Below are 13,632 nucleotides of genomic sequence, written 5' to 3' on the forward strand. Positions count from 1 at the left end.
CAATAAAGAAGAAAGGGAAAATTATTAGTACAAGTGTAAAAGCCAATTGGTTTTTATGGCCTATAGAAGTTATCTTTATTCAATTTTTATTACCCATAGAATAGCTATCTTCACATAGAAGCCGGTTTTCATTGAGGCGTACAGCCAGGTATTCACAATGTGTCCAGGTCACACGCATAGATAGGAAAATCAATAAAGCAACTTAATTATCACAACCAAATTGTCATTTGACTGGAGATCAAATGGTTTAGATGCCTTGGCCGTAGGCCACCGTGGTTACAGTATTGTACACTCAGTCTGTTTTCTAAAGACAATATCATTACACTTTCATGAATATCAGTAAATTGAGTGTTTTGTCAAGGAAGGCAGAAACGTACATGGTTATAAAGAAAATGACAAACATGGTGATACATATTGTAATTAGGAATATGCTTTGACAAATCACCTTTCTTGGTTTCACCTATAGATCTGTGAATAATCAACATACATTAACTTGTCAACAAAGGATATGTGTATTTTACTCAAGAAAACAATCACGACGAATTACTCAACGAAAACCTTGGTTTGGAATTTTGCCATATAAATAGTTTATGTGATTTTAAAAATGCATACAGTATGGAGGGGGGGGGGACAAAGTCCGAAGTATGTATGTATTTTTTATTCCATGTGATGGGATACATCATTAGAACGTCTGTAACATGAACAGCTTACAACCTGTGTCGAATTCCTATCAATTTAGTTCACCTTTTCATTTACTAACAATAGGGATTATGACCAGGTACAGTATGAGATGAATAGAACACATAGCACAGCTCGGCTGTCGTCAAAACAAACTGTATTCACTCAAGCAAACTCTGTCTCTTGGGACGGGATAAACTCTGCTATGAGACACTAAGCTGACTGAATAAAGCAACAACTACCTGTTCCTGTAATCTCTCGCTTGTCTACAAACTATGTACGATTAACGGTAAACCGTTGGTTGCTATCAAAAGTTTATCCAACCTTTGAGATCCCACTTGATGACTTTGACAAATAAAACTCGATAGCCATCAATACTATTTTATTGATGCACGGATTAAGTTAGACACACCTTGTTTACAAAATTGAGATTACAATGACAGCAAGGTGGAAGAAAGTTGGAAGTGCTTTGTTTTGGAATTAGACATCATTATTGTAGACTGTGATCAAAGTGCACCTCCTTCACTAATAGGTAAACATACCTATGAATGCAGCTGACTTAACAATGTCAGACTTTTACAACTGTCTACACACACATAGTAAAAGACACACAAACTATGGTAACATAACACAATGTATAAAGAAGTACAGTGTTTTGACACACCAATTCCTTGTAAAACATTCATTTTACAATGCACCGACCCAGAATCAAGGTTTCTAACGGTCTGCTATCACCGAGACATTTGGAGTGTAATATCCAGACATCGAGGTCATAATGAGGTCAAGAGGAGTAAAGTTCTGTAAACCATTTTGTATGGGTTGAATTATGTGTATGTTCAAATGTTTTGTATATGTATATGTGAGATTGATTTTTGATTTTTTTTTTGCTGACTGGCTGACTGATCTGTGATCATCAACAGGTGTCAGTGTTAAAGTGGCATTATTATACCTGCAGAGCAGAGTTGTGTTGAGACCATACAATCTTCTTTTTTTTTATTTTCATTTTAAAATTACAAAGCTCAAACCACCTGTGGTACAGGTTTTACAGATGTCACAAAGTGACCAAGGAGTTTTTGAAAATGGATCATTTAGTACATTGATATCACTTTTATATTGATTTTCAAATGTAATCTGTAAGTGATATCGTCTGTTAAAATCAGCAACACTTTCAATTACATTTATGCTCTTTTAAAAGTTTTCACATTCTTCATTTAATAACAAGTCTCATCAATGACATACCAACTATAATTAAGGGATTATTACTGTTCATATAAATATGGCCATCATCCTGTCAAAGTGACATATGCTTCAAGACAATTCTAGTATATTTATGTCATATGTTCTGTATAAGCCTTTGCATATGATTTGGAAAAAACAGCAACAACAGAATATTACAAAGAGTGTATGTTGTCATACACAATGAAAGGCCCAATTTTAACATTTGACCTTGAATGTCAAAGTTAAGTAAACATATTTGCTAATATGTGGGTGGATACTTGAACCAAGTCTCTGTATTATAGTTCCTGAGCAATTGTACAAATAATGGATTTTTACAACAAATATGACAATTCATTCAAATTTGACAAAATTATGGAATGTCACCTTTGTACTAAGTTTGAAAGAAATTGGACTAGTCGACTTTGTCCGTTGCAGCCAAAGACAGCTTTTATAGAGACAAAATATTACAATGGAAACATTCTTTTAATGTTAGAATCCTTGTTATAGCAACAACATAATTTACAAGAAACTGCCAAAAGCACTAAGAAGCAGTAGAACTCAACAATAATCTCATAATTGAAAATAAATTGCATCCACAGGTGTTTAGTCATCACCCCTCCACTGACATGACTACATAGCATATTTCCTTCATAGACACCAGTCACAGTGTACAGACACATGTTGGTTATTTACTTAAAGTGACTGATAGTCACATACCATAAAGTCTGTCTAGTAATAGTATGCTGTTTACTTTATATATTAACTTAAACACTGGCTGTCTTTAAATCGACTGTGTGGCCGATTTAAACTTCAGTTGATTGATTTCTAAAAAATTTAAGTTACAACATTTAAAACTATTCAGTCCAAAGGGCTGAAAAAACTTGCCATCAAACAAACTATTTACATACATTACTTACATAAATATTTGTATATTTTAAAATTACACTACTGGGACAAAGTGCAGTAAGCCAAAGCTACTTACACAGGTTGTTTCTTTCCAATAAAACAATTTCTTTTTCTATCTGACTCTGATAATAAATTATGAAAACACTAAGAAACACTTCCATTTTCATGATACCCATATTTTAAAGTCCTAGTATCATAGTAATGTGAGTAGGCTAACATAACTAGAATTACTGAATGAACTTGACTGCTTCAAAAGGGTCTGCAGGACTACATGATAAAATCCTAACTGTAGGCGTTGCATTTTCAAACCGTGGCTGGATCATCTGAAATTAAATAGAGATTTACAGCATTGTATATTCTAGTTTTACACAATATGACAGGTGTCATACTAGTGTTAAGTTCAAAATCATAAAGATTCCAGGGTCTTTAGAACAAAGCTGTGTATCTAAGACTCACAATGAATGCATTTCAGCAAAGTCTTGAAGTTGTGTAACATAAAGTGTTCAACCTGATTTACAAGTCATATTTCCTCTCTAATTTTTAGTCATGCATGTATTTAACTTTACTGCCAGTGAGGCTTCTAAGATACTTAGTGAGCCCTGATCCAAACAGGATGCAATAAATAAATAATGAAATAATGAAATAAAAAATGTAGTCATATTATGAAATACATAATAGCTTTTTTTTTGTATTCACTCACTGTATGTATTTCAGTGATGTGACTGTTGTTATTTGGTTCTGTATTTTTTTAGAAATCTAAACTGAAGCAAGTACATCACTTTATAAGGTCACATTTCACTCAGACATTTCACCTATCATTACCATTACTTTTGTTCTGACACCTCTTGTTGTGGATATTGACATTCAACTACTAGACAAATACATTATACATCATTAGGAGAATGACTTAACATTTGCATAGTGTGACTGTCTAATCTGGCTATTAGTTTGGAGCTGGATCAATCATTTTGTAATTTAGAGATCAATTGCTGGGTAGAAATGGTTTTCAACAAACATCAGTTGGTATGGAGCTGTGCTAATATGGTACATGTCACTGTAATATTCTTTTTCTACAGACTGGCTTTACCCATTTCTGGGATAGGGTATGGTGATGACTACCGTCATATCTTTTTACATCCAATTCATTTAAAAACTGATTCTACAATTATAAGAATAATTAATAAATGTTAAAATAGTGTTGATAATATTGACTTTCATTTACAATTCTCACATCAGCAATAGTGAATTTGCAAGTCTGCAATGGTGTATTATTGGAAATGGAGTATCATTCAACTGGTAAACATATGAATCAAGTCACAGTCACATTGTTGGCAATCACAACTGATCTAGTCTTTGTTACCCAAAGCCTTGCGGATTGCAATGATCTTTATAAGCACTTCAGATTAGGTTTAGACTAATAAATAATCTTGCACACTTTTCTAAGTATACTTACTTTAAAGTTTGGATTACAAACTGTCTATCAATCTAGCAACAGAAATGGTTTCCTTGGCAACCATGGCATGTGATGTTTTAACCATTTCACATTCTCACCTTTATTAAACAGCTGTGTGCTGTAATTTATAATAATATCTCATTCCAAGGTAGCATAGCAATGTTCATTACAGAGGAATGTTAATAAGACTAGGGTATCAAGCCTGCTCTTTAACATATCCACATAATGTAAAGTTTTACGTAACCACATAACAATTGGAATTTTCCCCTCAACAGATGTCTATATAATGCACTTGTATTTTAAGCATTGAGCCTCCATCTTCAACTGTTATTTATATTGCCTTGCATGATAATCTGTTCTGTTATGATGTGTCCTGAGGAACTTAACATTGTAAAAAATGTTCTTTATTGCACTGTTCACTTGTGTATTTGAAGCATGAGCTCATTAAGTTCCATCATAACTAAGTTTTAAGATCTAAATCCTCCTTTCCTCTAATACCATTTCACTGTTTTTTAAGATATCAACAAACAGCCATGCATTAGCCATAACATTACCTCAATTCTCTCTTGTTGCCTAACAGACATGTAAGTAACCCTTGGCATTGATGTTGCAATAGCAGTTATTTTTTAAAATTTACAGGAAGCTAAAAGCACATTGCAATCTATATTTTGTTATTTTTGTTATTGTTATTGTTGGCTGTTGCTATGGCTGTTGACTCTGGACCCATACATCACATTCCAGTTGTCAGAAAGATTTAAAAATTGTCTTTTAATATGGCCACTTGAGGCACCTGCAAAAGCAGACATTCAGCCAGAAGTTGCAAATGTACACAGGTCAGAATAGTTCAGTACTCATTGCAGCATACTTTTGAAAATCACCTTTTCCCAACATCCCATGGCAACTTTTGATAGCATTATACTTATTATCTAATTTTAAAAGTTTCGCTTTTTCCATTTCCATGGTTTAACTTTAAGGAATTAATGAAGGTGGGGGAGGGGGGAGAGGGGAGGGGAGGAGCTGAGGATGATGATGCAGAATTCACATTAAATTAATAAGATTTCTACCAAGAAGCCTGGTTAGCAGCACAATCACAAATCAAAGCTTGCATCTAAAAAAATATAGAAACATGTACCTACATTTGATTGATGGTGATACATGTATATAGAACAATTAGCAGGTGAAATTCAGTGATATAAGTAAATGTACTTTTACTTGGTGTGATATGTGGTATGACAATCAACAGTGTAAAACTACATCAAATGCTATTTCCTGTCACCCTTGGTTAACTAACCTTAAAGTACACCTTGCATTTTTCCAATAAATACTTCCATTTTAACTGTGTTTTGTCCATATCACTGATTTGGCAATATTCCCCAACCTGTCAACATTCAAGGTACATACATGTTAACAGCACATACATTACAACAAACCCTTTTTTCTTTAAAAAAGAAAGATACTGTTTTAGCTTTGCTGAAATAAGAATTGATTAGTATTGCTTGGGAGTTAACATCAAACTAAATGGGTTACTTCTGAAAAAATTGAAACTTATTAATCAGATACTAATATAACTTTCCAGATGGCAGTTAGGGAAAGTTGTTTACAGTTAGGCACTATAAAACAGATTGGTGAAATGTGTTACTTCTGGTACATTTTTTCACTTGTATTGCATTTTGCATGGTGTACTTCAGTGTTTGCAAGTTTGTAAGATTTATACCATTATGACACTCTCATCAAAAAAAGGAGAAGGGGGTAGAGAAAAAGCACACAAGGTCTTCAAGAACTTCTTTGCAGAAAACCCTCTACAGGAGTTTCTTGCTTGGAATGCAATTTACTGTAGCAGTAGGATTGTATTCAATTCTCAAAATATAATCAGCAATATCAACCAACTTCATCAGTTTTACCTCTAATATTTAAAGAAAAAAACAAAGCACATGTGACTACCAGAATATGACTTATTATATACAGTACATGCAAACATTCAAAAAAGTACAGTGACTATACTTACTGTACACCCAAGTATCTCTTCAGCAGCATTTCCTCCTAGTCTAAAACCATGTAGTGATCCAGTGTTGTCTGTCAGTGTTACTGATACATCATAGGACATTTGTGTGACTGTATTTCCTGTTACTGATGCTGTACAAGCACTGTTCTTGCAGTTATTGGTCACCTGGTCCACTCGGAATTTGCACTGTGAACTGTAAAAGGCCGCTGTACGTTAAAGCTGCAAGTGGAACATTTTTTTGACAATTTTTTGTTAGGTACAATAACTTACTAGTAATATCTTACACCATGAACAGTATCGCATCACCTGAGGATAAATGTTTTTGTAGCTGTATACACGATAAATCAAATCAAATTGATTTTTTGGTCCGCACTCAAAAATCAGCACCCTCAATCAGGGCTATTACCATTTCAACCTGTTCCTGCACTGCTTATGGATAATATCAACCACTGGTTAACATGTGCAATTTCTACTTATTGGTATTTTAACAATTTTCAGTAAATATATTGGTTATCTGATTGAAAAAAGAGATTCCAATTACACCAGTACAGTTATAACATGGTAGAAGATTCAAAAGCAGGCTTTTACTCAAGCTACAGACTTACCACTACACCACCTACAGATAATATTGACAACTAAATAACAGGGACAATATCTTTATATCATAATTGACCAATTTCTAGCGAATAAATATTTGGTTATTTGAAAAAATATATCCCAGGTACAGCTGGTGCTGATTTAATTGTCATGTTTTAGTCATTCATTCAGATGATACTTGTGTATATATTGAGGGACAACACATTTTCTTGGCTGAACTAAGAATAATATTGGGACGAATTATGTCATATACATATCACATTCCATGCACTTTCAATCTTTAGTGATAGGAAGCTATTGATTGGAATACTTCGAACTTTTCAGTTATGTGCAATATTTATTTCATTGTTTTAGGGAGAACTTACCATCTGACTGCAACAACACTGCCAATTACAGAATCAATATCAAATGATGAAATATACGCATAAGTGATTCCATATTCTGGTGTTGCATTGAACTCTGACTTGGCTTTACTTTTAGCTTTCAGTTGTTGTATAGTATACACATCTGTAATACTTTCAACTGCAATCAAATTTTATAAATCATAATATGTGAACATTAATATGATGTATAAATAACAGACAACTAACAGTTGAAATAATTGTTTGACTAGGTTTTTCTCCATATAGAGCTGGTTCATGGTTCAATGATGGGAGCGAAAGAGTTGAAAAAAAATGTGAAGCAAGTAAATAGAACCTGACCATATTTCAGACATACATGTATATTTACATCAAACAAGAGCTGAATGCATGAAAGTTCACACGTTATATGTACAATCAATAAACTTTCTCTCTTTTAATTTTAACAATTATGTTGTATATTTGTAGGAATAATTGCTGTTTAAAGCATACAATGTTACAATTTAATTTCCTTGAATTCAATATATAATGAATTACAGTTTTGTGAATGTCAATTAATACTTGTTATGATTGTCATGCACATATCCAGAATACAGTCATATATTAGTTACTGTATATTTATGTCACTATCAATGTTTATCCAAAACTGCACTGAATTTCTGTAAAAATCATACTATGCAATCCTGAGATATTGAGTGCAAGGAATGACTGTGCTGTCATTTACATATCATTTGCATAAACTGATACAGGTATGCAATAATGTGTTTGGTGTTGCACTGCAGTGCAAATACAAGTGTGCGCACTGGTACAAGTAATCACTGGTCCATCTGTCGGACACTGACCACATACTTACACTCTGGGTCTTGTCCCATGGATTCACTGACCATAGTATCATCATCAAAATTAACGGACTGACCATATGTATACAAACTATGAGCTTCTCTGGTATCTACAGTAGAAGAGATTAATTTATTTGGTAATGCATATCTCACACAAAACAAAAAATATTTGTGACAAAGCTCTGGAAAAGTACATTTGCTGGCATTTGCGAGTACAATAAAGTACAAATTCAATTGAGGTCCACAATGCAAATAAGTATTCTTGTGCTAACCTTGGCAGTACTTTTATATGTATTTTTACAATATTTTACTGCCAAATAAATAAATCTAAAAATCTAAATCTGATTTATGTCCAAAAAATGTTTTTCTTCAATTTTGCTTATAATTCACTCGAGTATGACAGCGTAAATGGGTACCAAATAGGATGTGATTTAATGTACTTTATTCTAATGCACTACAATAGTGGCAGTATATGCAGTTATTCGGTTTGTACATTGCAATAGGAATTGAGTAGGTATGACAATGACAGATCAACTATCAGGAAGCTACACACTAAAATTATTACATGTATTGTCACATGTTGATATAAGCTATAAACAGATGTTAATGAAAGTACTCTCACAATAAGGTGGTGTTTTAGAGAGCAAGTTTTTCTCATGTGGAGCATAAACGTCATTCAGTGTTTACCCTTTCTTGATTACATAGTGATTATATCCACCAATAGATAGTATCATTCATTTCTACCACATGCCACAGCAAGTGGTTTAGTTTGTGTCAAGTCTTGGTTTGCTGATGGAAACACAGAGTCTTATAAGAAGTAATGCCATTACAAGTATGTGCCAGGGGAAATAATTGTATGCTGATCTCTGTCAACATGTTGAAAAGCTCAATAAAAATATCATTATTACAGCCCTTCATTGTTTTTCATGAAAAATAAACAAACAGTACCAGGATTAACTGTAAAGATGGTCTTTGAAGTGACTGTTGCTACCATAGTTCTTCTGAAGTCATCATAGCTCACTCTCACATCAGACGCAAATATTACTATAAACATAAGTGAACAAGTTGTGGGTTAATCTAAAATGTGTCGATAATAGCAAATAGGCATTCAGGAAAACTGTAATCATGCTTTTCTATGAATTTGGAATCATTTATCTGTATTGATTTGTAAACAAATATCCAATATATTTACCAGCAAATTCTACTGGTGCAAAATATCAGTACTGTGAGATAATACATGGACATTTCTTTATCAAATATACATGAAACATTCCAAACTGGTTACAGACAAGATGGCTTGTCCAACATGCTGCTTCAATACAAGGAACATATCTTTTTGAACATGAATCACAATTTTCAATCTACATTCAAATGTTTACCAGTGCATGCATATTCATGCAGTTATGTGAACCACTTTGGCAAGCAGTAGAGGGAGTGTGAGTAGTGCTAGACATATAAAGGTAGGTGTACCTGTAACTTTTGGACTCCATGTTTGAGCGAGGTCAATGTTTTCTTCATCCCAGCTAAAAATAAAGTTAGTTATTCCACAAAATTATCATTGGATAAAATGTCAATACCAAATAAATAATTATGTGTAAAATGTAGAGTGGTTAGTTCTTTTTCAGGAATTTAAAAGAGGTGGCAAATTGGTAATATGGTCAGTCCTCAAGGGGTCAATTTGTCATATATTCAGTATTCAGGTATGATAAACCTGTCATATTTTGCACAAAAAATTGAAAACAGTGGCGTCATATAAATGTTATCAAATGTTCAAATAACAAAGATGCCACACTATAAAAACGCCATCGAATGCTATTGTATAGCGCCCTCAAGCCAACATTTTGTTTTGATTCTTTTGTTTTTATATGGCTATGCATTCTGTTGAATTTAATAAGTATAGCCACCTCGAGTAATTGCAGTTCTCGGTTGCTAAGACAGCAATTGAAAGAATCTAAATCTCATCTATCTAGAGCAAAATATAGGCCTGCACAACAGAGCGTAAACCCTTCACAACAACAAAAACACCAACTGAATGGTGAACACTTCTAATGTTGTCATTTTGATAATTTTCTCATATTTCTTACTTCCTCTGTATGAAAAATTTATCACATAAACACAAATACAGAGAGGCCAAAAATATTGATAAATCTTGTGAGTAAATGGAAACTGAACAATGGTGTGAATATACTCACAACATTACACTAAAGGATGGACAGGTTTCATCGAGAAGTTTGACTTCACATCTCTTTGTTTGTCTTCCACTTTTTGTAGTTAGATCCTTTGCATTTCCAATCTATGGTTAGGAAGAAAGAACTAATTATAATTCCTTAATTATCTTTTTAATTTGAAAACTATAGATGAGGCGTATAGATGAAATTCTAATGTTTATCTGCTCACTTACTTGTTTGTCATCAAATTGTATTGTGAACTATTTGATAGTGTAATGTGATGACTATATATTGTACATACTGTGAAGGGAATCTTTATCAGGTCTATTTACACCTAATGGCAATCAACCTTGTCATAGGCTACAAATTGTGGAAAAAAGTATCACATAACAGGCAAAGTTTGGAATTTACAAATAAAGCACTATGAATCTGCTTACCTCTTTGACCAAAGCTAATAAATTAATATGTTCTCCATTTAAACTTTGTCCATTGGTGATAACATCTCCTAGAGTGTAGTAATCACTGGTATCCTTTATTGGTATATGTTGAATTGAATTGAAGTTTGCAAAGTCCCAACCACTGTACTGGCATACTGTAGAATGTCTCTCACTAATATTCAATTCAACATTCCTGTAGTTATGAAAAAAGGAGAGCAACTTTTAGTTATAGTCTTTGACTTAATGGTAAGGGTGCCCACACTTAATTCTAGGTTTCTCATTGTAACACCTTAAACATGATGGGTTAGTTGATAAGTGAAAACAATTTTAAAAAGTAAGAAAAAAGTAAGTGTATGAGTACATGTTGGTGATACCTTCAACTCATAACTGTACTTTAACAGTCTGAATGAAATAGAAATAACAATTAAAGTCAGAAGGAAACTTTGAATCATGTGTTTCATTAAATTTCCTAAATTTCAGCAATAAACCATAATTCACCTCAGATATGTGTTCATGAGGTTGCCATCTAATAATCAGCGATTCTGTGATTTTTTCTAACCCTGCCATAGAGGGCAATGTTTTTTATTTCACCAGGATGAAGAAATATAGGGTTAGTTGGGTCATGAGAAATATAGAATTAAGGCCCTAACTAATCAACATCACTATTTGTTGGTAAATATGATTTTTGGTAAAGTTTGTTCATAATGCAAAACATTTAATTAACACATATTTTGATAATCCTCTGATTATGAGTTGTCTAGCATTGCTATGTCTTATATTTTATTTATTTGAAAATTTCCTCTTCAGTATCATCATTACATGTAACATGTAATACATACTAGTATATTGATTTTGTGTTTTTTTCAATGGAGAAAGACTTACAATGGTGTTCTTGGTCCATATCTATCAGCTTTTTCACCAGTTGGTTTACTTTGGATGTGGGGATTTCTAACCTCAACTGCAAAGGAAATCAGTGAAAGAGACATTCATTTTGGTTTCAACTTTTCAAGATATGAAAAGTGCAGCAAATGGTGCTGTAACAATATATATCACAAGTATGGGTAGTGATGAATAACACAATGCCATAATGTTCAGAATATATCAAGTACTATAAATTACCACATAAGAAATTTCATTTTAACAGCATGCCTATGAGTAAGACATTACAACTTGTTCTCCTAAGCTCTAAAGGAGTGATAGTCAGTAATTATCATTCATGAGCACTACTCTTCATTGTGTACCAGTAAATGACTTAAAGATTCTATTGTGGTTACAATGAAAACTGAAATGCATAGTTTACATGTGTAAAGAATGGTAGCTTATTGTTGAGGTCATATATCCAACAGTTGATTAGTTTTCAGCCTGTGTATTATCCCACATGGGAGAGAATCCTGACTGTAGAGTTACACACAAGTTGGTATCAGGTTGTACACTACATGAGAGGTAGGAAGGAAAACATCAAAAAATATATCTCCCTTACTGATGTCTCCAATTTTAAAAGATTGACCTAGTTCATTGATATGACTTTCACTTCCCCAGCAGCTTGCATTTATATAATCTGATGGAGAATACCTCAATGTAAAGCTCAACAAGAAAACCTCAGTACCAGGATCTGAAATGTATACAGGAAATTTTATTCAGTATTTATTAGGTTATCAGGCAGCTGATATTCTAGTATCACACTTGGTATACTGTGTCTACAAAATCATTTCAGTACCTGGCTTTATACTTATACTTACATATATCAAATATAAATTTTAATGTATTATACTATTAAAATGTTATGTCTTACATAGACATCAAGTATTAATGTCATCCAATCTCTTGATCATGATAATATAGAACTGTACTGTGAAACACAATTTTTATTTGGAATTTATTTCACTATGAATATTCATCCAGGCATGTTTTACAGCCAGGTATATGTTGCATGAACTACACATTAATTCAATGTCTATGGTAATGTCAAGGTCTTCATCTTCATTAAAAAGTGCATCTCTAAAAACTCTACACTAAATTATGCAAGAGATAGATTGATATTAGCATTTGACCTTGGTGATGAAGAATTCATCCCAATGTTTTCTTACCATCAGTAACTAATCATAAAACATCACTTACTCTATAAAAAATAAAACTAATGCCACTTACTTTTTTTACTTGGAAAAGATCGAACACTCTGTTTTGTTAACACAAGACCAACAAGGACCTGCAGTGGTAAGTTTGGTGAATAATTAGGAATTACAAAATACACATATTATGTCAAAAGATAAATCATTATGAATTATCTTTTCAAAAAGGAAAATAAAAAGTGGAAGCAGACATACAGTATCCATCAAATAGGTGCTGATCTTTTCAGTTGCACCCCCTTTGACATTTAAAAAACACACCATAATATTGATTCATGTTGGCAATATTATAATATAGATCTATATTCTGATTGTAATTGATGTTAAGCATATTTTTCCTACATTAAATTAGACATAAAAAATATTTCTCTGTCAAGAGCTTTGGGTTGCAATTCTGAATTATCAAAAATGTATAAATTAGCACTATTAATAATTTGTACAATCTTAGAGGTTAAATTGGATAAAGACTCATAGACAACAATATATCATTATATTAGGCTGTGCATGTTTCTGACACATTTTCCAATGAATAGTTATATTGGAATGCATTTGAAAACTACCGTATTTGGCATTCCAGGTGTAAGCTCCTGCAGCATTTCTCTCCCACTAGCCAGATTATTTGCTTTGTTATTAGCAGTGATATTACTGATTGTTGTACCATCAGGCCATGTAGCTTGAGTACCAAATTCATTTTCAAAAGCTCCAGACCAATCCATTGCTGTTACATGTGAAAGGGATGATAAAATATAGTGACATTAATTCTTTTTAATACATACTTCTAAGGGAATGAGCAGAATTTATAGCGGGGGTGGGGGAACTGGGGGTGTAAAGGTGGGCCTTGAACATTCT

General features: G+C 33.0%; 1 protein-coding gene across 1 annotated transcript; it reads right to left on the minus strand.

The window, feature by feature from the left end:
- Positions 1-3,014: 3,014 nt before the first annotated feature.
- On the minus strand, positions 3,015-13,499 carry LOC144436000 (meiosis-specific with OB domain-containing protein-like). The gene is made up of 13 exons (XM_078124666.1): positions 13,344-13,499; positions 12,806-12,863; positions 12,138-12,269; positions 11,540-11,615; positions 10,658-10,850; positions 10,245-10,345; positions 9,523-9,575; positions 9,001-9,096; positions 8,067-8,162; positions 7,220-7,376; positions 6,261-6,450; positions 5,547-5,633; positions 3,015-3,125 (listed from the first exon to the last, which is right to left on the minus strand). Exons 1-13 carry the CDS (start codon positions 13,497-13,499, stop codon positions 3,030-3,032), a joined length of 1,491 nt encoding a protein of 496 aa, XP_077980792.1. The 3' UTR covers positions 3,015-3,029.
- Positions 13,500-13,632: the final 133 nt, after the last annotated feature.

This window comes from Glandiceps talaboti, chromosome 5 (genome assembly GCF_964340395.1).
Source record: "Glandiceps talaboti chromosome 5, keGlaTala1.1, whole genome shotgun sequence".
Classification (NCBI taxonomy): Eukaryota; Metazoa; Hemichordata; class Enteropneusta; family Spengelidae; genus Glandiceps; species Glandiceps talaboti.